Source organism: Pomacea canaliculata, linkage group LG14 (genome assembly GCF_003073045.1).
Source record: "Pomacea canaliculata isolate SZHN2017 linkage group LG14, ASM307304v1, whole genome shotgun sequence".
NCBI classification, from domain to species: domain Eukaryota; kingdom Metazoa; phylum Mollusca; class Gastropoda; order Architaenioglossa; family Ampullariidae; genus Pomacea; species Pomacea canaliculata.
Genome location: NC_037603.1, coordinates 15,927,506 through 15,952,984, shown reverse-complemented (window position 1 = coordinate 15,952,984; position 25,479 = coordinate 15,927,506). Strand labels below are relative to the sequence as shown.

General features: G+C 44.0%; 1 protein-coding gene across 2 annotated transcripts; it reads left to right on the top strand.

The window, feature by feature from the left end:
* The first annotated feature begins 1,935 nt into the window (after window positions 1-1,935).
* LOC112555779 (fibropellin-3-like) lies at window positions 1,936-25,376 on the top strand. Of its 2 annotated transcripts, XR_003097532.1 has the most exons (13): window positions 1,936-2,108; window positions 3,636-3,859; window positions 14,067-14,173; window positions 17,023-17,201; window positions 18,227-18,363; window positions 18,478-18,616; window positions 18,796-19,023; window positions 19,179-19,321; window positions 19,745-19,838; window positions 21,466-21,600; window positions 22,517-22,724; window positions 23,125-23,344; window positions 23,420-25,376. XR_003097532.1 is itself a non-coding variant. In XM_025224287.1 (12 exons), the coding sequence occupies exons 2-12, from the start codon at window positions 3,665-3,667 to the stop codon at window positions 23,270-23,272; spliced, it is 1,713 nt and encodes a 570-aa protein (XP_025080072.1). In that variant the 5' UTR covers window positions 1,936-2,108; window positions 3,636-3,664; the 3' UTR covers window positions 23,273-25,376. The 2 variants fall into 2 exon arrangements, 1 of the variants encoding a protein (XP_025080072.1); XM_025224287.1 differs by having other exon boundaries at window positions 23,125-25,376.
* Window positions 25,377-25,479: the final 103 nt, after the last annotated feature.

The window sequence follows — 25,479 nt, the reverse complement described above, 5'->3', positions numbered from 1 at the left end:
TTTACAAACAAGAGAAGTAGGTGTTAATAAACTAAAGAGGTTGATGCTGATAAACTAGAGAAGTAGATATTGACAAAATACAGAAGTAGATGTAGCTCAAGTAGAGAAGTAGATATTGACAAAATACAGAAGCAGATGTAGCTAAAGTAGAGAAGTAGATGTTGACAAAATACAAAAGTAGATGTTGATAAACTAGTCAGACAAATAGACTAGACAAACAACAGTCATGTACTAGACAGAAAAAGGCCAAAGTAGACAAGTAACACATTGACAACCTTCACAGAAATATAGACTAGACAAACAGCACGCTGACGAACTAGACAGACAAACATAATTTTTGTTGACAGTCTCCTTTCAAAATTTCCCAGAAACCCACACAGTTGCTATAGAAACATTCTGATGAACTAACTCGCCCAAGAAACAGTTTGATTAATTAGCTTGTACAACACCTCCCTTACTTTTCCCCCCAAGAAACATTTTGATCAACCATCTTGTAGAACTCCTGAAACAGTTGCCCAGGAAACATTTCGAGTAACTAGCAGGAGCTTGAAGTGAGAGACAAAATGAACAAACACTGATGATGGAGGGAGGAGATATTTTCTCTCTCAGGCAGGTCACTGGCCTCCATGTCGCCTCCTGCGCGGACATAAAGAAGTCCGTTGCGCCTTTTTATCGTCCGCTGCGGACTCGCTTTATTTCACAGCAGAGAGGAAGATGCTAACGAGATGGCCGTTATTTTTACGACGTTCTCCTACGCCGTCATCACGTGACCCTGTTCACGGCGCAGTCACGTAGGGCGGTCAGCAGACAACGGCTCACGAGGAGCAGTAGGTACAGGGAGCCAGAGATGACGGCTTTTAAATAAATTGGTCACGTGATGTCTGGCTGTACTCCAGATACATTATTTCTGTTTGCGGGTCTCGTGTCCATCCACAAACAATCGGACATCGGTGGGATGTTCCTATCATGGACAGAGATTGCGAAAAAGATAAAAGACTCTCAATAAAATACTGGTAGATTGCTGGACTAACAGAAAAACTAACTTACACAGAAGGTACATTCTTTGTTGGCCACGTTTAACAATGCGTTTGGTGGTTACATTCCATTTGAAATGGCAATCAAAAATAGTTCCCAGGTACCTGAAAGAGTTCACAGTTTCAACAGGTTTACGGTGTATCCTACTGGGAGCAACAAAATCATCTTTTGCTTCTCTTAAGTCTATATTTACTTCTTTTGTTTTGTCTACATTTAACTCCAGAAAGTTCTCATTAAACCACTGTAAAAAATTGTTAAAGCATTACCATGATCTTTCATTATGTTCCTGCAAATTAGTCAACAATGCAGTGTCATCAGAGAACTTAATGAGAAAGCTGTTCTCTGTATTTCTGCAGCTGTCTGTGTACATGATGAACAACAGGGATGATAGACAACAGCCTTGTGGGGACCCTGTGCTTATAACAGCAATATCAGAATAATAATTATTATTAACACACACCCTCTGCTGTCTGCAAGTCAAAATATCCATTTTCCACAAAAGCAGATAATGACTAGGGAGGGTCCCAGTGTGAATGATGTAGCATCAAGCCTCTCAATGAGACTGACAAGTGATGACAGTGTGATTGTGAAATAATAATAATAATAATAATAATAATAATAATAATAATAATAATAATAATAATAATAATAATAATAATAATAATAATAATATGAACAACGATACGAGAGCTGCCGTGCGACTTCATAATACGAGGATGAAGTTTGTGAGATGGCACAACAGTGTTCACACAAATCTTCAATGTGATTGTGAAACGGCTGAGTGTTCACGATGCTATCTGTTGTTCACATGTGACTGGAGTCAGACCTCACAGCATCTCAACCCATGGTCGTTGTGAGCGCCGCTGCTGGTGGTGGGGAGGCCGGCGGGCCGTGTGGCTGGTGTTGGTGGCGGCTGTGGTGGCGGCTGTGGTGGCGGTCGGTGCTGGTGTGGCTGTTGTGGCGGTCGCTGACGGACAGTAAAATCAACACACGGGCCGCACACTCGTGTAAAGGTGGGTTCCGCACTCCGTGCCTCGCCCTCATCCTTCCCTCCTTCCACGGACGACACACAAGTAAGCCAACACATCTTTGCTTTCACAAACTTTTTCTGCTGCATCTCGTGTTCGTTGTCCATATTTTGATAAGTAGTTTCTTCATCTCTATGGTGTTTTCGGTGTACTATATCTATCCAGTTGCAAAATTGCTTTTTTATTACGAGTGTTGAGTTCAGGTGTCCACTGCAATAATTATCTCTGTAAGCTGTATAATTCTTACCCTCCTGCTCTGTGTTATACCTTTGCCTCCCTGCTATTTAGATATAGTTTAAAGAATTGTTCTTCGCGACTAGATTGGATTTTAAAATGAGTTCTTATCACGTGTCTTTGAATTTATTCCACATATTTCTGTCGATCCCCTGAGACTAGTATCGCCATTGCCACGTCAGGAAAAATCAGAGCTGATGAAGTTTGGGATTTTCTAGGGAGGGCCAGGGGATCTCTCTTCAGATGATTTCTATAAATATTTAAAGATAAAGCGCAAATGTCAGGCTTGCCAGTATATATTTCAAGATATGAGTTGATAAGTTTCGATGTCATCAGAAGGCGATGTTGTATTTATTAAAACACAAAACAATGGCTGACATCAAACAAAGGAACTAGGGCCCCGCCCTCAAATAAATGATCTTCTCTTCCACCTTCCACTCAAACGTGTGAATGTTGCTAATAAACTGTTGGACCAAAAGACAAAGTAATGAGAAATATTTAAATCCTGCAGAATATGATTGGACAGTGAACTATCGTGTAGACCGTTGTAGTGTTGGTTTTGTTGACTGTTGGTGGTTCAACTTCCGTTGTTTTGTTGACCATTGGGGATTCAATATCATCAGAAGACATAAGCATTAAAAAGTATTTACGTAGGACAAGAGTACCAACAGACTTTCATTTGAAAGGACTCACTGGCCGACGCAAGGGTGTACTTACTCAAATGACCAAAAACAGCGCATGCTTGTGTGTGTTTGTGTATGTATGTGTTTGTGTATATGTTTGTGTGTGTGTGTTTGTGTGTGTGTGTGTGTGTGCTTAAGAAGGTTATGATAGTGCAGTCACACCAATATCGACCTCACAACTGTGAGACTCCAGACCGATCCATCACTCAGTATTGTTTACCACAACCGCTGGACATTGGCGACTGTACTACATCGAAGTGTCTGCTATTGAATAATTAGCTAATTGCTGTGTCTACTGCATATTAAGCTGACGTGTCTGCTCTGTGCTCAAGTGGTGTGTCTAGTCTGTCCTAAACTAAAATGTCTAACATATACTTAACTTGAGTGAGTTGTCTGAGCCAGACTTAGGTTTGGACTTAGTACTGCTTAGCACTGTCTTGTCTGCCCTCACCTCAAAGATGGTAAATTACAAGACAAAGAATTAACAGGTAAGTACAAAACTGACAGTTCACACCAGGTGTAGGTGACACTGTCTCAGCGGCTCGTTTGACTGAGATCAAAGACTGTTTGTTGTCGTTGTTGTTGTTGTTGTTTTTATCGACCTCTAAGCTGTGATGTTTGTAATCACTGCTTTATTCAACCCTCTTTCACGCAGGGTGCTCAGCTGAAGGCGACAGCGGGTAAATGACGGGCAGGAAGTTGAGAAGGTCGTGTGACATCGCGGTTGCCATGACTACCTGGTGGATGCTGGCGACGATGCTGTGTGCGACTGTCGGCGTGACAAGAGCAGATAATCCTTGTAAAGCACCGCCTTGGGCTCTGCAATGGAATACAACACGTGGGGACATGGCGACAGTCACGTGGTCAGTGGAACCTAACGTGAGTAGCACGCAGTCTTTCTCTTTATATATCTATATCCACTAACATCAGCACAAGCTTACAAACACAATTGTACACAGACATAGACTTTTAAACACTTACACTCCTACAAACCTCTGCAAACCCACACGAGCCCCTGACTGTTGGATGTGTGCCGACACTACATCGTGTGAGTATTTATACTCAATATGCTCAAAATGAAGGAGTGACAACAAGACATGCTGATGATGATAAGACAAGATGGACGATTCTTGTCTGACCGCCTTAGAAGACTTGCGTGGCCCTATAAGGAGTTTGAGACTGAATGGCCAATTTACCAAATGTATGTTGGCATCGAGGAGGTCAATCTTTGTGTCAATCAAGAGCTTGCAATCAAGTCAATGCAGTAAATATGGATGAAGACCTTCAATCAGACAAGGCTTCTATATCTTTATGACACTTACAAACAAAAAATGTGAATAATTATTAAGTCGCATGCGATGGTAAGCAAACTCTTCATCGTTTCACAAATAATTTGTTCTTGGAGGGTCCATATGATTCGCATGACTGTTAAAATGTACATTTTGTGTCTGTATAATCAAACTTTCCCTTCTGGTGGCATGACCTGTACAAACATATTCATTCTGATGCACTGCCAGACAAATTACAGTTTTATTTTCAGAATCTTATATTACCAACGACGGTGGGTGGTGGAAAATGTTTAATGTTCTCCTTTCATGTTCTGTTGCTAATCTCGGCACAGTGGCGCTTTGTCTGCAAATGTCACATATATCTCAATTGAAAGAACGATTGAAAAAGATTAAAGATACAAAAATGACTTGCCTTTTAGTTTTTCTAATCCATCTTGAGATAATGTCTGCTTTTCAGACAGTTCTTCCTCCAGAATAGAAGGAAAAAGAACGGCACGACATGCGAACAAAAACTCAAAGAATAGAAATTGGAAATTCAAGATGTTGTCTTTATTGAGATGAAGTCGAACTGTTTAACTGCTTATCGTTCTCGACCTAAAGCCTGAGTGTATTCAATCTCTCTGTCTCCTCAGATGGTGGGTGGGCTGTTCCCTCGTCTCTCTCCAAATTAAAAGTCGGCCAACGACTTCCAGTATTCGGTTTTGTCCGTTCTCAAATTTTTAAAACATCTTTTAAAAAAAATCAAAGCAATGTTCTCAAATTAATCTGGTAATAATAAAACAACAGGTATCACACACATGCACCACATGGCCAGACAAGAGGACGACACTCGATATTTTAATCGCAGTTTTCAGGTTTATTTTCCCGTTTGTCGCTTATCAATGACCGTTCATCGTGCCATCCTCCCAACCTATCAAAACAACAAATAATCTCACACACCAGAACCTCCCACAATGTCCGCTAATGAGAATGTTTCACTTCAAAAGATTGGTGAGCTGCGAGGTTTGCTTCCATTAGAAAGATTCTGAACCTTGCGAGAAGTTTAGTGTCCTCAATAAAAGACAGTTTGAGGAGAGAGTTTCAAGGAGTTCACTCTCATCAAAAGCAACGACCGACACAAAACGTTAGCGAACTAAATTTCGCCCTCGCTACAAAATTACTCTCTGGAAAAAAATAATGGAGGAGAAGGGAGCTAATCCCAGATAACATTCTTGTCCTTTTCCCACCAAAATGATTTTCGTTCTTAAGTAACAACTAGTCATTATCGGGTGATTATCTCGGCATCGAAGGCCCGGAAGGCATTGTTAGACTGACATGTAGAATTGTCACTACGAGAAGTTGCAGACATTTTGTTCTCAATATTCAAGAAGCAGAAGACAGAGAGTACTAGGGTACTGACAATCATGATGACAACATTTTGGCAGACACCACATTATGATAGAGGGTGAGGATGTTTTATACTACAACACTTTCTCAAGCGACAGGCACAACATTGTTGCACTTACAAGAAAAATTGACACCGACAATATTAGAAAACTCATATGATATCACCTTAGAAAAACTGTTACAAAAAGACACTTTGAAAGAGAGGCTGAAAAGCTAGTTGTTCTATATTATTATTATTTTTTTTTTCTGTTTGTAATTAATCTGCTACCTCAGTCCCTTATTTTCAGGGTTGTCCATGGGACATATTTTTCTATCCCGTTCCATCCCGTCCCATGGCAATTTATGCCTGTCCCATCCCGTCCCATCCCACGGGATGTTTCCCATGGGATTCCCATGGTATTAACAATCCTATGGACAACACTGGAAACCACTTTTCGGCTTTTGTTCTATAATTCCTGCTACTTCACATACAATAGATGATTCAGAGGAAAGATTTAAATCCTTGATGAATGAAATAACAGTAAATTTATTTTGCAATATCAAGTATCGACTACCATGGGAAATACAAATGTGTGCTGTCCCATCCCATCCCATCCCATGGGACGTTTCCCATGGGATTCCCATGGGATTCCCATTCCTATGGACAACACTGCTTATTTTCCTTCTTCAGAACCCTTTTTTTTTTCATTTAGCGAGGATTTGCTTTATTGAAAATTGACGATTGTTCTCACCTATGAACCATCTTCTTGCAAAAAAAAAAACCCTGATGACTTCATCTTTCATCCCTTCATCTCCGTTTTTTGGTGTTGTGGGGGTAGGGTGGGCGAAGGACGGTCCTTGATGACTGTGTTCACATTCTTTGCAAGCCTGGGTGAGCAAGCTGACCAAGCTGAAATCGAGCTTTTCCTGAGTGTCTTTGGAATCAAAGAAGTCTAGAAAATAGCTTTGCCCGCCTCTCTGTAATCTCGTCTCATTCAGACTTCATATGCTTTGATGAGCAACCGCCCCGCGCGCTGCCGTCAGCCTCGTTGCCTGAGACAACAACCGTCGTTACACAAGATTCCGGATTCTGGAGAGCGGCCATCTTGAGCAAAAGTTGCTGCATGTAGACAGACAGAGAGACAGACAGACAGACGGACGGAAGGAAGGACGGACGGACGGATAGACAATCGGATACAGAGACAAGAAGTAGGTAGACCGACAGGCAGGCAGACAGACAGACAGACAGACAGGCGGATGTAGAGACAAGAAGTAGGTAGGCCGACAGACCAGCAATGAGACTGTCATATAGACACACAGGTGGCGCTCGTTATTCATTGACGTTATGGACCACTGACTAGCATCAACGTTATGTGTATTTCAGTTTATCTATCTATATATGTTGTGATGAAGGTTATGTATTCCGGCCTGTCTGACATGTTGGATGTTTGACCTGCGGATTGTGTTCGTGTCGTGTGTAGACGCTGACCTTTGGCCTGGAGTAGCGTCATTTTATTCTGACGTCACATTATTTTCACGTCACAACATCTGTCAGCTGTGACGCGTCTTGTGCTTGTCTACAGGGAAGGATAAGGTGCTTTACAAACCAAACATCATCATCATCACCATCATCATCATCATCATCATCATCATCATCATCATCGTCGTCGTCGTCGTCATCATCATCATCATCATCATCATCGTCGTCGTCGTCGTCGTCATCGCCACAAGTGAAGGGTAGAGGACTTGCTTGTCTGTTGTGATTTGTTGCGAACTAGTTATTGCACGTGACTGGGTTTCGCCAACATGGCGGTTTGTGGTGACCCTGTGCTCTGATCAAAGCTGCGAGTAATTAGTTTGTCGGCTGCTCTGCTCGTCTTTCATTGACCTCATCATCGGATTGCTTGTTTGTCTTCTCGGCGAAGCTTTGACCCCGAGCTGCCGCTATCCTTTGCACTTAAAGCCGGCATCACGTGGCCTCCAGTTGTGTTGTTACTGTTATTACTAGCGCGTGCAGTCTGTATGATGACGGGCGGCATCAACTTCATTCGCCAGACATCAGGCATCTGTAATACAAGCACAATTTTTTCCGGTGTCTGCTTTATATGGGAAAAATGTTAAAGATCACCATTTTGGTGAAAAGTGGTTACGGTAAACCATTGTGGTGACAGAAAAAGTAAACCCGTAGTCGTGATGACCGTGCCCTCTTCCTCCTTTTCTCTCTCTATGTACAACTCCGACATTCTAAGGAGTCAGGGACCTGTCCTCACCTGAATCATCTAGAGCAAGTCACACGGGAATCGAACCGGGTAGTTCCCACACTCCATTGGTTTGTCACTAAGCTTCTCTCCACCCGGTTCATGCACTGTGAAAGTAAACATAGACGACCTCTTGTCTCCTCATTAAGCAATTTCTTTTTATTAATTTTCTAGTGGAGACAGCTTTGCTAGAAAGACAAAACAGACCGACACGAGTTTTTTTTTTAAGTTTGTACTCACTGTACTCAGCATCGCAGATGATTGGAGAGAACAAAATGCTGCCGAGTGAGCGGTGAAAACTCATGCAAGGTCACGTGCCTTTCCACACAAGATCAACAATATATATATAAATAGAAGCAGCACACAATAAAACATGTTATTCCGATGTGATATAAAAGTAAGTCCTGTATTTACCGAGGACACTAGAGACACATCACCAATTCACTCCGTTCGTGAACTTTTGATTGCAGGAAGGTCAACTAGAGCTCCTCCATTCTAAACTAATCATCGACGCACGAACTGTTTATGGCTGTTAGCTTTTCGAAATGGTAATCAACTTTACCGAGAAAATTTACAAATTTGTGCAATCTAAACTTGTATAGCAATGTTTTGGCAGACGAGGGCATGTTTGACCGATGGAGTCGTGATACCGAGGGCTGTTGACGTCCTCCTTTGTCACGTGCTTAGCAACTGGTCCGGAAATTGTTGATTTTCTGAGTAATTTAACATCCAGGTTCCCACTATTTTTAATTTATTTCTTTTATCTTATTTATTTGGATAAGATATCACTAAGTATTTGGCATCCCCAGTCCATACTTATCTAGAACTCTAGACTCTAGTCTTTCAAATTATCAAATGCACATTAATGATAGTTCATCTCTCCATCCATGAATTTCTTCAAGTTATTCGCTACGTGTCGGCGTCCATTAATTTACATTATCCACAATTCATCGAACATTTCGTTAATCCACATTCCTCTATCCATTACCAAGTTATTCACAGCTTCTCAACTCACCCAACAATCCATCAATCCATGCTATCAATCCATCTATTAATCCCTCCATCCATATATTCTGTCCAAGACTGCTTTTGTTGCGGCCACAGAAAGAAAGAAATAAAGGTGTGGAGAAGAAGGTAGACAGAGAAGAAGACCATTGTGAGGCCTCACTGGGGCTGCTGCTGCTGTTTTGCTCCCGGCATGCAGCGCACTTGAGTGCAGACCTCGTCGTCATTGAGACATCTTCACTTTGTCGCTCCCATCGATGCCTCTCTGGCCAAGGCGACACTCCAAAGCCATTTTAGGTCAAGTCCCAGCACTCTGACAGCTAGTCATTTCGTCAGGGGAGGCAAGCGGCATGTAAAAGCTCTGTTCGGGGAATGAATTGGGGGGAAGAGAGAGAGAGAAGGAGTGGGTGGGACGGGTAAGAAATCTGCCTTCGACCGAAGTCATGGGACCCAGTCTCGTGGAGTCGTGAATTATCCCTCCTGTCCCCCTCCAACCGAACCTTTCCCATGGACAGCCACTCTACGTCTTCACGCCGGCAACATCGTGTCGCATCACGTAGTGGGAACGTAGTGTGTACAGTGGGACAATGGTGGACTCCAGGACTATTCAAATAGTTCACTGTCAATGCCGGAACCGTACAATATTCAGCTGATATCACGTGATATGCAAATGACGGTCAGAACCCTTCTGGAGGACAGCATCCACTTCTTATCAGTGTTTACAGCTGAGATTCTGATTGGTTTGTTTTAAAAGTTAATCTGGTCTTCATTTCATCAATTAAAGGGACTTTAATTTAAATAAAATTTCATCAATTAAAGTGCAGCTTAGATATTCTGGACGTGCCCCTGTTTTGCGGTGGATGGAGGACAGTAACGGCAGTCAAGCAGCAAGCGAGTCAGGGAACCTTAAGGAGTTGTCATCATCCTATTGTAATAGTTCATTCAAACAAACTTTCAGTATCCGGCATTTAAGGAAATGTATTAGTGTACAGAGGAACTTGAGGTGACATTGTAGTGAACTAAAAATTAGTCCTTTCTGAGTATCTGAGATGGGAGGATTCCAGACACGAGAAATGTTAGCGAGGTCATTAACAGTCCCAGACTGAGGCATTGTCTGCACGGTGCCAGACTCGGCCATTGTCTCGCTTCACACGTTCAACCCCCTCAAGCGACAGCACAGAGTCGTCCGCCGTAAACAACGGTCGTATCGGAGTCACCCACCTACCTACCCCATCCAACCTCAAAGCAGCCATCTTGGTAATTCGTGACAGGAGTTGGTCACGTGATGCTCAGTCAATGGTCAGAAAAGGGTGAGCCCACAGATCAAGTGTGTGCTGGAGACGATTGTTCGTGTTCATGACCATCATCCTCAGCACCGACAAGCAGCCAAGAAATCAGTTGAAGCAGCAGTGGATGATGAAGACCAACAGCTTTGACCTGACAAGTAACGGAGGGCAGAGACTAGACGAGGGGTCAGAACTCCAGCGACCCCAGGTCACAGGTTCGCTCAACTATCCCTCCGTCCTCACGTTCCCTAATGTCTCGCACCGCACGCGACTTTCTTTTTTCCCAAAATCGTTTTGGGACTGACCTGTCTACGCATGCGCAAGCATCCCATCGCGATTGCCGACAGAGTTTTTCAACCGAGGGAGGAGCTTACTGTGTATGCGTGAAGATGTTTTACACACAAGGGAGAAACTGATATCTTACTGTACAGATGGAAAAAACTCCAGAGAAATGTTTGACTGTGAGGTTTAGAGACTGAATGTTGCGTGGTGTCGTGCCGCCTTTAATGCTTCACACGGTCTGTCTCTCCTCTCTCTCACACACCCGACCAATAATTTTGTTACCAGTTAACATGTTTTACAGATGCCATCAATATTTGTAATTTAATGTGGCCTCTGCTGTCAGATCACCTCGGTGTGATTTTTGTGAGTTCAAAATTAAACTGTCACGTTTGTCAATCTGTTTTTGTTTGTGGCTCTTATACGAACAACACCTATAATATATATCATGCAAGAATTCAGTGTGGACTGAGATAATTGATAACTGATGCAGTGAAGATGTTGATAAGCTAAAGTGGTTTCTGCTAAGGAAAGAAAAGAGTGAATCAACTAAACCAGTGTTCTAGGGTGGGGCTATGACGTAGAGCGTGGACTGTTGGCAAACGGTTTAAGTTCGGGGTCAAGAGCTAATTGTATACACTGAATAAGACTAGAAATCTCCGTGGTTGACCTTTACACCCCAGTCTGCCTAGGCTTTACTGAGCTGTCACGTGATCCTGCCAACCGTTAACCTTTGTTTAGTTAATTATCAAGTACCAGGCTTTGGCGCCCTCGTCACATCTCGAGCAGAACTCAGGCCCAGATGACTTGAGGGTTCGTTTGTTTTCTTTTTATTTGTTGCTTTTGTTTTTTGGTTTTTTTTTGTTTGTTTTTTTGTTTTTTTGGTTTTTTTTCCTGGTAGAGTCTTGTTTTTCTTCGATTTGTTTCTTACATTTTCTTTTGTACCAAGCTTTTGATGTGTCTTTTTTTAGGGGGAGGGTTTTTCTTGAGTGGTTTGTTGGAATTGTTTGCCTGGGCTCTGCAGAAGTGGTCTGACACAAAGTATCTGCAAAACTCAAGAACAAACGGTAAAAAAAATTCAGTTGCAGTGAAAAGAACAAGAATTCAAGAGGAAAATCTGTGACATCGACAGCCACACCCCTCCTCCATATCTTACTGTCGGGTGATGATGTGGGGTGGCGTTTGAGTAGAGAAGAGGCGACGATAGCTGCATCACAGAAAGTCCTTTTCAGTCTTTTGATTGTCATGTCCATTCAGATATTTAATCTCACTCGATGTTCAGAATAATATTGTAGATTCTAACCGTAAACGATGACACAGAAAGAACAAAACTATCAGGCATGGATGGGTTGGGGGGCAGCAGCTCCATCTCTCCCTCTCCCCTCCCTCTCTCCCCTCCCTGACCCACAGACTAAGACGCGAGGCAGAAAAATTACAGTTGTGAGCATCTCCAGAAATCTTTTTTTGCCCTCGGCGAAATGCACGGCAGCAGCATCAGCATCAAGTTCACTTTTTCTCCTCTCCAGTCGATGCGCTCTTCCCTCGCTGATTACTTCACAGAGCGAGGAATGAAGGGCAGCCTCGTCTTGGTCAAGGGCCGTCCGACGCCATGTTGGTGACGTCAGGACATGACGAGGTCAGACAAGAGAGCTGCAGACGGTAATCTTGCTGCAGATGGTACCCTCGCACGACAAGGAACCCGACATCATTCATTACACACATCTGAACATAACAAAACACTTCAACCAGCTGTACCCTTCCATCAGTACACTTCAAAGTACTTGTACTTGTCAGGAGAGAAAGAGAGGAGGAGAAAAGAAAAAAGAGGACAAAGGGTACGAGAGAAGACGTGGAGTTGCGAGATCTGATGCTAATCCCACCCGTTTCCGATCGTCTGCTGCGCTTTGTGATTGGAAGAAATTGGCTCGGTCAGAAGTCATTTATTTTCTTGACGGCGGTGGGTGGAGGATCATTTGTGAGGAGAGGAGCTGGCGGTGGCGGTGGGAGGACTGCGAGGGCTTACTTACTTACCCTCGTCTGACTGAACTACCAAAACATTAGACTCCCACTGGCCACGCAAGAGCACAATCGAAAAATGCACTATGTTGGCTTGGAGTGGTTACAATTTACAAATATCTGAAAGTGGTACTTACAGATCGAACATGTAAATAATTCAGAAAGTTTTTTTTTCATTTGTTTGGTGTCAGGACTGTTTTCAGATAATGAAGTCATGCAAATAAAGCACTGACGGGGATATTCGTAATATTCAGACTGCAATCCTAGTCATGCAGGTTAAAATAAAAATGGGGTGAGTAACGGTTGTCCTCGGGCCTATCTATCTTTGGTGGGGGAGATGTTAGAGACGTGTGACTTATCTATCCTTGGTGAGTGAGGTGTTACAGTCTTGTGACATAGTAGTGAGGGGGGATATTGTGTTGGTTTTTTTTTTACGAGAACAGTGCTCATCTCCTCTGTCTTGCTGCTTTTATTAGTGGTTGTCTGGCAGTTAGGTCAGTAGGTCAGGAACATTGCGTCTCATGGGAATCGAACTTGATCGCCTGCGCTCTGACCGCTATCACAGGCCTCATGTGTGTCTGTCGTAGTCACTATGTTATCCCCCGTGAAACTGTTTGTGTTTGTTTACTCCGATTTTTATGTATGGAGCAGGTTAGATTGACACTAACACATGACAGAAGGTTACACAAAGAGAATCACAACAACTAGTCACTAAAAACATCTAAAAGTTGACCTGTGCATGGTTCAAAACGAGGAGAACCTGCGGTTAGAGGAACAGAAGCTAAAGCACCTGGATTCGTATCTCAGCTTGAGCTGGTTGTATAAAAGGCAAACATTTTATCCGCTGCAAGTGAGCACTAATATTTTAATCAGTCTCAACATTCAATCGTTAAATGCTGAAAATGTTCGTGGCATCGGAAACCTTTCATCGGCATCGGCATTGGCACGACTTAGGGACCGTCGCGTCCCATGACCTTTGACTTTTGACACCGTCCTGTTGGCCAGAGCCATCATGGACCCTCGTAGTTGGAGAGGAAGCCTTTCCCTGCCATCTGTAGAAGCTCGCGTGTCAGTCTTTCAAAGGATTCTTGTGATCCGACAGCAGAAGAACATTTCAGAAAAGACTAGGGAAAGCCAAGGACCACGATAATGACAATTTACTTAATGACTTTCTTAGTTCAATGAGTTCCTAGAAACCCTGAACCCTTAGCGTCCATTGTGGGTTGCAGTCAAGAACTTCAATGTTTCAGGACGAGTTTCTGAACAAGCGTTCATGGATTCTTTATGTTTTTTAGTCCCGAATAACATTGTCTTCTAGGATTCTAGTTATTACAGTTTTTTGTTTAAAAGGTCTCAACTTCTACATTTGTTGAATTGTTTGTGTTGACGACATTGTAGAATGTTGATGTCTGCTGTACGTTGATGACATTTTGTGATGTTGCTGTTGACTAATGGCGATCTGCTGGACGCTTTCCAGTGTTTTGTACTCTGTGTGTTGGGTGATGTGTTCCCTTGTATGTTGACTGCAATATTGAGTCATGTTGTTACTGTCTTTCCCTCGCTAATCATTCAATCTAACATGTTGCAGATGACTTGCCACTCACGTCGGACCTGCTTCCCGAAAATTCCCCTTGACGACCAAGATATGGAGCTGCAGTTGCTTCCTGTTGAAATCCAAGAAGGAAATTTCTTAAGGTGAGATGATGACAAATGTTAGACGACAACTGTGGCGACTAGACTCCGACCGATGTGAAACGGTTGCTGAAATAAAGAAAGAAAGAAAGAAGGAAAGAAAGAAAGGAAAGAAGGAAAGAAGGAAAGAAAGAAAGAAAGAAAGAAAAGTTTATGGGGGAGGACGATTGAAAGAGGGAGAGAAGGGAGTGAGAAGAGAAAGAGAGGGTCGGGACAAAGAGATGAATAGATAGAGAGAGAGAGACGGAGATTGACAGTCGTGTCCAGTCCTGTTGTCTAACGGCGAGCTTGTTCTGTCTATCATCGTGAGCGGTGTGCACTGTACATGACAGCCAGCCCTAGTATGTGAACTGTAGTGTTTGTAACTATGACAACTCACACACATGACATCACACACATCCCCGCGCGTAGCCATAACAACCAATTCGTTACACCGAGCGATGTGATAACGAAACTGCACCCACCCACGCCCAGACATGCGCACAGGGACAACTGGACAAACAGACCCATAAACAAACTCCGACTTGCAATCACATTAATCACTCAGCTGACACTACAGAGGGAAGGGGCTCGGGGTGAAAGTAGGGGCTGTTATCTCCCAGACAACAAGATGTGGAGGGTAAATATGGGGGTAAGTCTGGGGTAAGTATATTGACGGACACGTTAAGTGGTCGACACTGCGATGGTCGATACGTCCTGGTTATGGCAGTCTGGCCAACATTCTCCTGCTCTCTACATTTGACAGTATCACATAGAAGAAGAATTATATAACACATCTTCCTCACTTTAAACTCTTTTCTCTCTCTCCTTTTCTTACGCAGGCAAATCTGAACAGACATACCAACTCACATGCACACACTTGCTGCTCATTATAGAAAGGTATTCATCTTTCTTACCATCTAACCGATTTTCCCATGATTTGGGGTCAGGACATAAAAACTAACCTGTTCGCAGATGTTTGCTACAAAGTTTAATCGCAGAAAACTTCCCTCATGCCACAGGAAGTGCAGTAAACTCGATCCGACTGCGCATGCGGGGTGGATATCGTTTGTCAGGTTCCGGGAAATGTGGATGTTGACAGAACACAGTATTGCTGCCAAACACTGTTGTTTTGCTTTTGTTTGTTTGTTTGTTTGTTTGTTTGTTTTTGCTATAGAGTGTCTCTAGTTCTCTCGGCGGTCCAGTGGCACAACGGTGAGCGCCTGTCGCCGACAGTGAGGGTTGATGTCCTGGGTTCAATTCTCGTCTCGGGCACCCTGCTTTTTCTCTGCACGTGACACTTGTTTACAGGGCTGGCTGCCTTGCCTTACCGTGATGAGAGGGGATGATGGGTTAGGGTCAGTAACTAAGGCCCTAGTCTTATCCATCCTTTCTCTCATTTTTTTATCGGAGGTCCTTAGTAATTATTGTGTGTGTGTGGGTTTTTTTTTTTGGGGGGGGGGGATCAGAAGATTGTAGTTTTCTACTTTTGTCTCCTGGCATTTGTGTATCTGTGTGTGAGCGCATGTGTGTGTGCAAGAGTGCTTGTGTCTGAGAAAAAGATTGAGAACGAACCGACTAAGTGGAGAAAGAAGAGATGAGAATAAAAATGAGCTCAGCATAGCCACCCAGATACCAAACCCACAAACAAAATTACAAGGCGGGTATCACTTTGAACGAAGATGGGGGGTTAGGGGGAGTAGGTGGGAGTCCAGAAAATATTTGAGGACATCATTGATTTTCCTCTCTAATCTGTTTTCACCACATCTGTGTGTCTTTTCCTGTCTTCCACTCGGCCACACTTCTCAGAACGAGAGAAGAAAAAAAAAAACCAAAACTGCTAAAACACTTTCCGTCTTCAGTTAAAATATACTTCTCGCTGCTGGTCACGGTTAGCTGATTCCAATATACTTGTCGAGGTTAGATGATTAAATGAAGGTTCAGCTCTTGTGGGAAGAACTTTGACCCCAGGATGTCTATGGCATAGACACAAACTGTTATCATCATTCTCTGAAATCGATATCGATGATTGGAAGCTCCGTGCTGTCTGAGGTTGCTGTAGTCATAGGGTGGCTAAGGTTGCTGTAGAGTATAGGTTAGTCCCACAGTGAACAGTACAAGTTGACCGTTAGTCCCACAGTGAACAGTACAAGTTGACCGTTAGTCCCACAGTGAACAGTACAAGTTGACCGTTAGTCCCACAGTGAACGAGTTACAGTCGCTGTCTCTCCTTCCTGTGTTCGCCTAAGTGCACTGCTCCATTCATCTATCATCTTCTAGCTCCTCAGCCGCAGAGCACCTTCATCACTCACAGTCCCCGACAGACAGGATGTGAGTGCTGATGATAATGTCCGTTACTACCCTGGGTGTCAGACAGTCTGTTACCACGGGGTTAACCTGTAACCTGCGGTGGCCGAGGCTGTAACGCCCCAAACCTCAGTGAGATTTTATCCGGTAACTCTTTCCAGTTCAGGAAAGCGAGTTAAAAAAAATAAACGAACACCATGGTTACCAGAAACGCACTTGTACATGATATTAGCGACTGGTTGACTGAGGACATCACAGACCGTACAACAGCAACACCAGGGGTAGCTGCTACTACAATGATAGCACAACTAGTAAAGTGTAGTTGTTGTTATTATAGCAATAGTTGTCATTCAAGAATTAGTAGAGTAGTAGTAGTTGTTGTTGTTGTTGTTCTTGTTGATATAGCAGTAGTTGTATTAGCAGAACTAGTTGATAAGTATTTGTTGTTATAACAGAACTAGTAGCGGTAGTTGTTGCTGTCATGGCAGTCGTTATTACTAACGGTAATATCAGAACTAGTACAACTGTTGTTGTTGTGATACAACATCTTTTGTTCATTTTGTCAGTTTTCAAAGTGAGTTGTTCGGAGGGGGCTGGACCCTACCCACAGTGCCTCTGGAGGTGGATGTCGATGGCTTCCGGTCGTGTAACGTCACAGGAGGCGTTGCAGTGACGCACATGGCCTCCAACCAGACCATTGGAGTGGATCCGGTCTTCCTCACGCCTGGCGTCCATTACTTTATTGGTGAGTCCACCGGAGGCAGGCTTGACCGTTGTTGTTGTTGTTGTTGTTGTTGACATGGCCTTGCTTACCTCAGGGTCCAGCAGGTAAGCATCTGATTTATTTTAAGGGGAGGTAAAAGGAGTTAGAAAAGATCGGGGGCCTCTTGCCTCCTGCCTGGAATGGCCAGTGAAATGTCTGCTCGTCTGCTGCTGTTGATGGCGAGGCTACATGAGTCTTCAGAGTACGACCCCAGGGACACATACTTTACACACTGTCTTCAGAGTACGACCCCAGGGACACATATTTTACATACTGTCTTCAGAGTACGACCCTAGGGACACATACTTTACATACTGTCTTCAGAGTACGACCCCAGGGACACATACTTTACTTACTGTCTTCTGTGTACGACCCCAGGGACACATACTTTACATACTGTCTTCAGAGTACGACCCCAGGGACACATACTTTACTTACTGTCTTCAGAGTACGACCCCAGGGACACATACTTTACTTACTGTCTTCAGAGTACGACCCCAGGGACACATACTTTACATACTGTCTTCATAGTTCGACCCCAGCGACACATACTTTACATACTGTCTTCATAGTTCGACCCCAGCGACACATACTTTACATACTGTCTTCATAGTTCGACCCCAGCGACACATACTTTACTTACTGTCTTCAGAGTACGACCCCAGGGACACATACTTTACATACTGTCTTCAGAGTACGACCCCAGGGACACATACTTAACATACTGTCTTCTGTGTACGACCCCAGGGACACATACTTTACATACTGTCTTCATAGTTCGACCCCAGCGACACATACTTTACATACTGTCTTCATAGTTCGACCCCAGCGACACATACTTTACATACTGTCTTCAGAGTACGACCCCAGCGACACATACGTTACATACTGTCTTCAGAGTGCGACCCCAGGGACACATACTTGTTTTTAGTGTCCGACACCCAGGTCAGCAGGTTTGTTTACGTCTTAGCTGACCTTTCATCTGTCACGTGTCTCTTCTCGTGCAGTGGACGCTGCAGACGACCTGCTCGTAACGTGTGAGTCAGGACTACGTCTGAACGTGACCGTTAAGTCCGGCAACTGTCACGTCGCTGGTGACGTCATGTGCTCCGACAGAGGACTTTGCCTTACACAACACGCGCAGGTAACTCTTTGTCTCTTTTTAGTTTCACTAATTAATGATTCTGCACTAGAGTGTGTTTTGATATTTGAGTTGTTACTGGACGTTATCCTGCGACCTCTGCTTCTACCTGTGCAGAGCGACTACACCTGCTACTGCTGCGGCAAGTACCAAGGGAAATACTGTGAGCAGTACACCACGTGCCCTTGTCAAAATGGCGGCACTTGTCTGGAACATTCCAAGTCTCAGGGCGGCTACTCCTGTGCCTGCCGACACGGTGGGGAACTGTCTTTTCTTTCATTCCTTCTCTCTCTCAATTCTTCTGATGACATGAGAAGATTTTCAGGACTAACACTGAAAATACCGTTAGAAAGCAGTGTGGGTGACCGTGTCAGAAAAATAATAAATAAAAATAAACAAGTTGTAGTAGCGGGGGACACTGTGACTGTGTTGCAGGTTTCCAGGGGCTGCTGTGCGAGGAGCGAGTGAATAACATGTGTGACGTCATTTCCTGCAATAACAGCGGCGTGTGCACAGGAAATAGCACTCACTTCCACTGCGCATGTCTGCCTGGCTTCACGGGCTCCCATTGTGAGGTGGACGTCAACGACTGTGCGTCCTCACCCTGCGTCAACGGTCTGTGTGTGGATGAGGTGGGCGGCTACACCTGTTACTGTCGGCCAGGTGAGCTTTTACGTCAAGTGTCCGTTAACAGAAAATAAAGTAACCTCATACACAGTCGTGTGTTTTCGCCATTAACTACTACACCACGTGGACCACGTGGTCAAGAGATCAAAGGTTGACTGCTTCTCGACATGACCAATCGCATGTTTGCGCAGGTTTCCATGGGCAACGGTGCGAGCTGGATTACGACGAGTGCTCGACGAACCCCTGCGAGAACCAGGCCTTCTGCCAGGACCTGAGAGACAACTTCACCTGTCACTGTCATCCGGGCTTCACGGGACGTCACTGCGCCATCAAGGTCACGTGATTATGAAAGAGTTTGCTCCCCACTAGTCCTTTAAGTCAGGTTACCACTGTCTTGCTTCCTTTTGTTGTTATTTGGAGTAGTTGCATGGAGATGCATGTGTAAATTTTAATTTCTCCTAGTGAGATAATAAAGTTAAATTGAAAAAAAATAACTCGATCCGTTGCTAACGAGAAAGGAAAATATTTTTAAATGGGGAAGTACATTTAGTTTTTTAATAATTAAAGATGTTACAGCTTGTGTGGGATGCGAAGACAAGTAAATATTCTTAAGATGAGGGATATTTTTAGACGGCTTTGTGTTATTGTAAAACCGAGAAGGGATGCTGCTGTGGTTATTTAGAAAAAAAAGGTGTGTGGCATCTTGACAGGTGAGCACGTGACAGTCCCTGACAACTGTATGGTGATGGTGTTGCAGGTGCAGGCGTGCGTCAGCCACCCGTGTCGAAATGGCGCGCTGTGTGAAGAAGTGAGCATCGCCTACAAGTGCAAGTGTGCACCGGGTTTCCAAGGTAACAAAAAAAAAAAAAAATCCAATAAATCGTTTTGGGAGTATTTTTATTTTGTCCATAAGTTCCAAAAACTTTAGTCTCATGGCGACAGCACACCATTTCAGTGTTGATTTACCTGAAGGTATTTTGGGTGAGATTGTTCTCGACTGGTTTTTGAAACCACCTGGTATTTGCTCTCAAACGATTTGTCTTAGTCGCCATCGCTTTCATCTCCATTTTCATCTGTCGCCGCTTTTCACAAACCTCGTTGGTGCCTAAGCTCAACACCCCCGGATATGAGGCAGCACGGCAACCACCTCGGGATAAAATCACGTGACCTGCACTTTTGTCGAAACAAGCCCCAGACAAACCTCGTGCTTTGTGAGGAGCGGCATCAAGCAGAAAATCTTCTTCCAAACTTTAGATAATTTCATACTTTTTAAGCGGGAAGGATGCAGAAAATGTTCAGTCATCGTAGGTCATTGATAAAATGTCTACAGGACACTAGACTATAATCTGTCATCTAGTGGCAGGTGGATGAACCATCGTTACAGAGGTGAAAGGTCTCGCGATAATGTAGGTCTTACAGGTTATACCAAAAAGATGCAAAAATGCTGAGCTAGTGTGGATGATGATGATGATGATGATTGATTGATGATGATTGATTGATGATTGATGGTGGTAGTGAACCTTTTTCACTTGCTCAGACGCAAACGCAGACACATGTACAGTGTACATCGTTTCATGAACATATATAACTATACTCTAAAGATGCCATGTGTGTGTGTGTGTACGCGCGCGTGCTTGCTTACATGCATGACTACCTTTGTCTGCCCCATCCTAACCCTCTCCCTTCCACCAATCCACTTTAGACAGCGAGGTCGGTCTGGAGAGACGGCTGAACACCCGCCTGGAAATGACAAGAGACTTATTCCATCTGTGTGTCTGTGTGGTCTCCACCAAATGCATACACGCTCGTGTGTGTGTGTGTGTGTGTGTGTGTGTGTGTGTGTGTGTGTGTGGATGTGTGTGTCCAGCTACTGACACTGCTGTTACATCATCCAGACTCTCTGGACACCCAGTCCACAAAGCATCCACGTGACCGCCAGTCGGCCGAGTCCGGCCACACAGAGAGAAACTAATTCCCCACGCGCTGCAAGACACAGTCACTGGGGGTGAAGATACATTCCATCTCATTTAAACAAAACATCTAAATCCTTCAGGATGGTTACGAGGGAAATCAACTGTTTGGTTTCAGCCATTCTCACAATAACATCAACCCCAGTGGACCGAAGGCAATATATAAAATAAAAGAAGCTACCTACACCACTTCAGCCAAGTACCGTGTGCTACATCACTTAGCCAAAGTGGGCAATTCATTTTATTTAATTTCACAAGGATTAATATGTCAGAATGTGTGTACCCACGGGTGACACTTTTTCTGAGTCCTGCGGATTTCGATTCTGTCATGCGTTTCATCTCTTGCGATATATCTTGTATCCTTCGAGGTATACCTCCTATTGTGGTATGTATTTGAGTTTCCCGATCTCCCTGTGAGTGTCACAGATGCTCACAGAGCTAGAATATGGGTGTTGCTGATTGTATAGCAACCGTGTCACAGAGCTAGATCACCCATTGCATGTTGCAGGTTCACACTGCGAGGTGAATGTCGACGACTGCGAGGCGCGGCCATGTTTGAACGGCGGGACATGTGTGGACCGGGTGGGCGGGTACAGCTGCCTGTGTCACGAGATGCACGCTGGCCCCAACTGCCAATACCCGCGTGAGTACCCGTCACAGACAATTAGCAGAAATAACAGCAAGGGAATGATGGGAGGGAGGAGAAGGAGGAGAGCCTCCAGAAGAAATAAAGTCCAGACATTTGAGTGGTTTTATGTGAGGACTGAACATTCATCTTGGAAATGTCTTTCCACATTTCTCCTACACAGGACACAGCACAGAAGCAGACCCGCTAAGCAGCTTCAGAACTGCAAAAACATTGAATCCCTCCTCCTGTCCAAGACCTCCACTCCTCCCCCCGATTACCCAGATCAGCACAAGGGGAGAGAATCTGTGCCTGTCCAAACCTGGGTTACCGCTCCTGTTGCGCGGCTTAGTTTAAAATTGATTTCTGGAGACAAATTGCTTAAAGATCTCTCTCCCCCACTTTTACCCCATCTCTGTTCCGTGGCTCCACCATTTCGCTGGCACAGATTCTGGCGAGGACAGTTACTTGCATGAAACTTTATTGGAAACAGAAAATAAAAACTCCACAACTGAACTGAAGTCCTCTGTGAACCGTTTGCCTAATTCCTTCTTTCTAGATTGTATCACAAAATAACAATTCTTGGGTGTCCACTACAGATTGGTCTTTTGGGGGGAGATTTTTCAGAGTAATTTGGGTTTACAGAAGTTTGGTGATGATTACAACATACCGTAGGAACTGTAAGCTCTCGTTTACGTATATAGCAGCCTATTGTAACTTTGTTTTCGTTATATATATATCTATATATTGGATTTTCAAAAAAATACTGACATTAGGAATATATATCAGCACGTATTAAGCTGTCAATTAGTATTTTGTACATAGTTCCACCCAGTGATTTAGGGGGGAACATTTGTTTTGTCTCATTTGCTCACTTACTAAATATATTCAATGTGTTTTCTTTTCTTCCTCGCTGGCGACGGGGCGTGGCTAGTGGACATGTTCGGCCCCATGATTGACATCCGACGAGCAGACGACCACGAGGACGACGAGTTCCACGTGCGCAACATGTACATCGTCACGGCCATCCTCACCTGCGCGGTGCTCATAGTGCTGGGCGTGCTGGTCGCCTGCTACTGCCGCGTGCAAGCCACGAGACCTTTGACCTTACTGAAACGGCACGCTTACCGCCGACACCACGAGTGAGAGGGACTCACTGTCTCACATCATTATAGTGGCAGACATCTAGGCACACACTCCATCATTCATATCCTGGTGTTTGTGTGTGTGTGTGTGCATACTCTGATCGGTCTTAACACCTTTTTTGGCGATATCCTACTATTTCTTCCTCAGCCTGATTCCTACTATCCTCCATCTCTTCCTATATGACCGACCCCCACCTCCTGTCCCACATGACCCCCAAACATCCTCATTATCCTAAAACTGACTCTCACCTCGAGTCCTCCATGACTGCATCTCCTGGCCTCCATAAGTGACCCCCACTTCTCATCCTGTCCTACACGAGTTACCTGATATTGTTGGATGGCTGAGCCCCTCCATCCATCTACATGACTAACGAAAATATTTTTTTCTTATCCGCAGTGACTCGTCACGACCCCTGGACATCAGCTCCGTCGCTAGTCCTCGCCTGTCCGTTGATGCCATCTGGGAAGCCACCAGCCTCAACTATGATGTCACACAGCTCGGCTCCCCTCGCCACGTGGACTCCTTGAAGCCCAGGAGCGTGTGACATCCTCTACAGTGTGTCATCGCTGAGACAGGAAGATGCTACAGTGTGTCATCGCTGAGACTAAGATGTTACATTGTCATCGCTGAGACAGTGTCATCTCTGAGACAGGAAGATGTTATAGTGTCATCGTTGAAACTAAGATGTTACATTGTCATCGCTCAAACAGTAAGATGCTATAGTGTGTCATCTCGGAAACAGGAAGATGCTACAATGTGTCATCGCTGAGACTAAGATGTTACACTGTCATCGCTGAGACAGTAAGATGGTACAGGTGTCATGACTGAGACTGTAAGAAGACACTACAGTGCGTGATATTGATAGTGATACAATGCTCTGTGACTAAGGAAACAGCGTGATACGTCACTGTGCGCAGTGACACCTACATGTCACGTGTCAAGCCGGAAGTTGGTGACATGAGAAGCAACATGGTGTCACGAGGTGTGGCGACAGCTTTAAAGCATCAGGCAGCGCTTTAACTGTGTGACGATGTCGACTTTGTGTCAAGCTCAAATTGTGGACAGGTGTCACTGTCACACTCTTTACTTGTCAGTGTGACGTGTTGTCCCGAGATGTGACTGCCTTGCAAGTGATGTCACCTGTAGTGTCACATAGTGTGAGGCAGGCTTTTCAGAGTATCGTTTTAATTTTCCACCAAAGGAGTCTTTGTTCTGCTAAAAACATTTCGACAGTCTGGATCCTTGGGTGTTCGACAGAGAACGTGACAGGTACACGTGACGCTCACCTCACCTGACTGGTGTTGTAAGCGAGTTCACAATCTTTGCACCTGCAGACCTTAAGCTTACATTTACATGTTTGTGGGGTATGGCCTACGGTTTTGACACAGCGAGACAGTGATCAACCAACACCCGCTTGGAGTTGCTTAATAATAATAAAAAAAACTTGTTTTGGAAGTCTGACCCCGCAATATAGACATCAGTTTTCTTCTCTTCCTTGAGGTCCCTTCAACAATCAAAATAAATGTTTGTGATCTTCAGTCCTTGAAGGACAGTAATGGAGAAATCCTGACTGGAGGACTGGTTCATGTATCGGTTCACCCATGTCTTCTGTAGAGTGAACCATGGTGAAGATTTGTTTGTGTGTGTGTGTGAGTGGAACTGCGCGTATTACATCATGCTTTGTTTATTTCGACAGTATTGCAACAAAGACAACTCGCAGACAGCACTGTAAGAAAAGCAATTTGCATACAGAACTGTAACAAAGTACACATACACCACTGTAAGAAAGACAACATGTATACAGTAAATCTGATATCTTTGTACCCAGAGTATTTTACTGTCCTAGTCCCGCCATCGACTGATGCATGATGTATGATGTTCTGTAAACATGCATGTTACACCACAAAACATTTTTTTCATTTGTCTTTTCACCATCCCTCACGTGTTTTTTGTTTTGGCAGAACTGTCAAATAGTTTTTAATATCAAATTTACTCCAGTTGTGTCCAGTGCTAGGGTCGCCTCTTTGTTCCTGTCTACCAGAAGTGACACAAACTGGACTCCACGTGGAAATGACATGAAAGCACATCTAGGGATTTTCTCCTGCCGAGACCCCCAAGTAATAAGCAGATGCTTCACCTACCATTATCATTAACCTTTATTACAGTTTATACATCTATTACACCTACTGTAGTACCTTTAATTGACGGCACAATTGACTGGATCACATCAAAGTTTGCCAAGAGCCGAGCAGGGGCTGGGCACTAAAGATCACATGACCGTCCAACCGCTAAACGTGTGCAGGTAGGTGGAAGAGAGGGATTGTAATCATCCATCAACAAAGAAATCGATTTCTGAAACCCTGACAATGCTACCGGAAATAACACGTGACTTGCTCTAGGCGGGATTAACTCTGCTGACATTTAATACATGGCTCGTAATAATAATTAAGGTGTCGGAGGCAATTTTTTTTTAAAATCTGTGCTTTTCAGTCCTTTTCATGAAAATCCTTCCCTATCCTGGATGTTGAAAAACCTTGCAACTCAATACTCAATAGTAAACACATACATAAAGAAAACAATCTTAACATCCTGTCTCTTTGCTTTAAACCTGTGTGTGTTTTTTTAAAAATTGATTTTTTTAGGAGTCGGGTGGCTTTTTTCAAATTTATTTACTTGAATCCTGGAACTGTATAAATATTTCTGCCAGTACATTTCTTAAGACAGTATTAAACAAGTTCTTAATGTCCAACT

Bases quoted from the DNA above. Each gene is read 5' to 3' on its own strand.
- LOC112555779 (XM_025224287.1), top strand. From the start codon at position 3,665: ATGACGGGCAGGAAGTTGAGAAGGTCGTGTGACATCGCGGTTGCCATG. The intron at 19,024-19,178 runs GTGAGCTTTTAC...ATGTTTGCGCAG, and splicing joins CACCTGTTACTGTCGGCCAG to GTTTCCATGGGCAACGGTGC. The intron at 19,322-19,744 runs GTCACGTGATTA...ATGGTGTTGCAG, and splicing joins GACGTCACTGCGCCATCAAG to GTGCAGGCGTGCGTCAGCCA.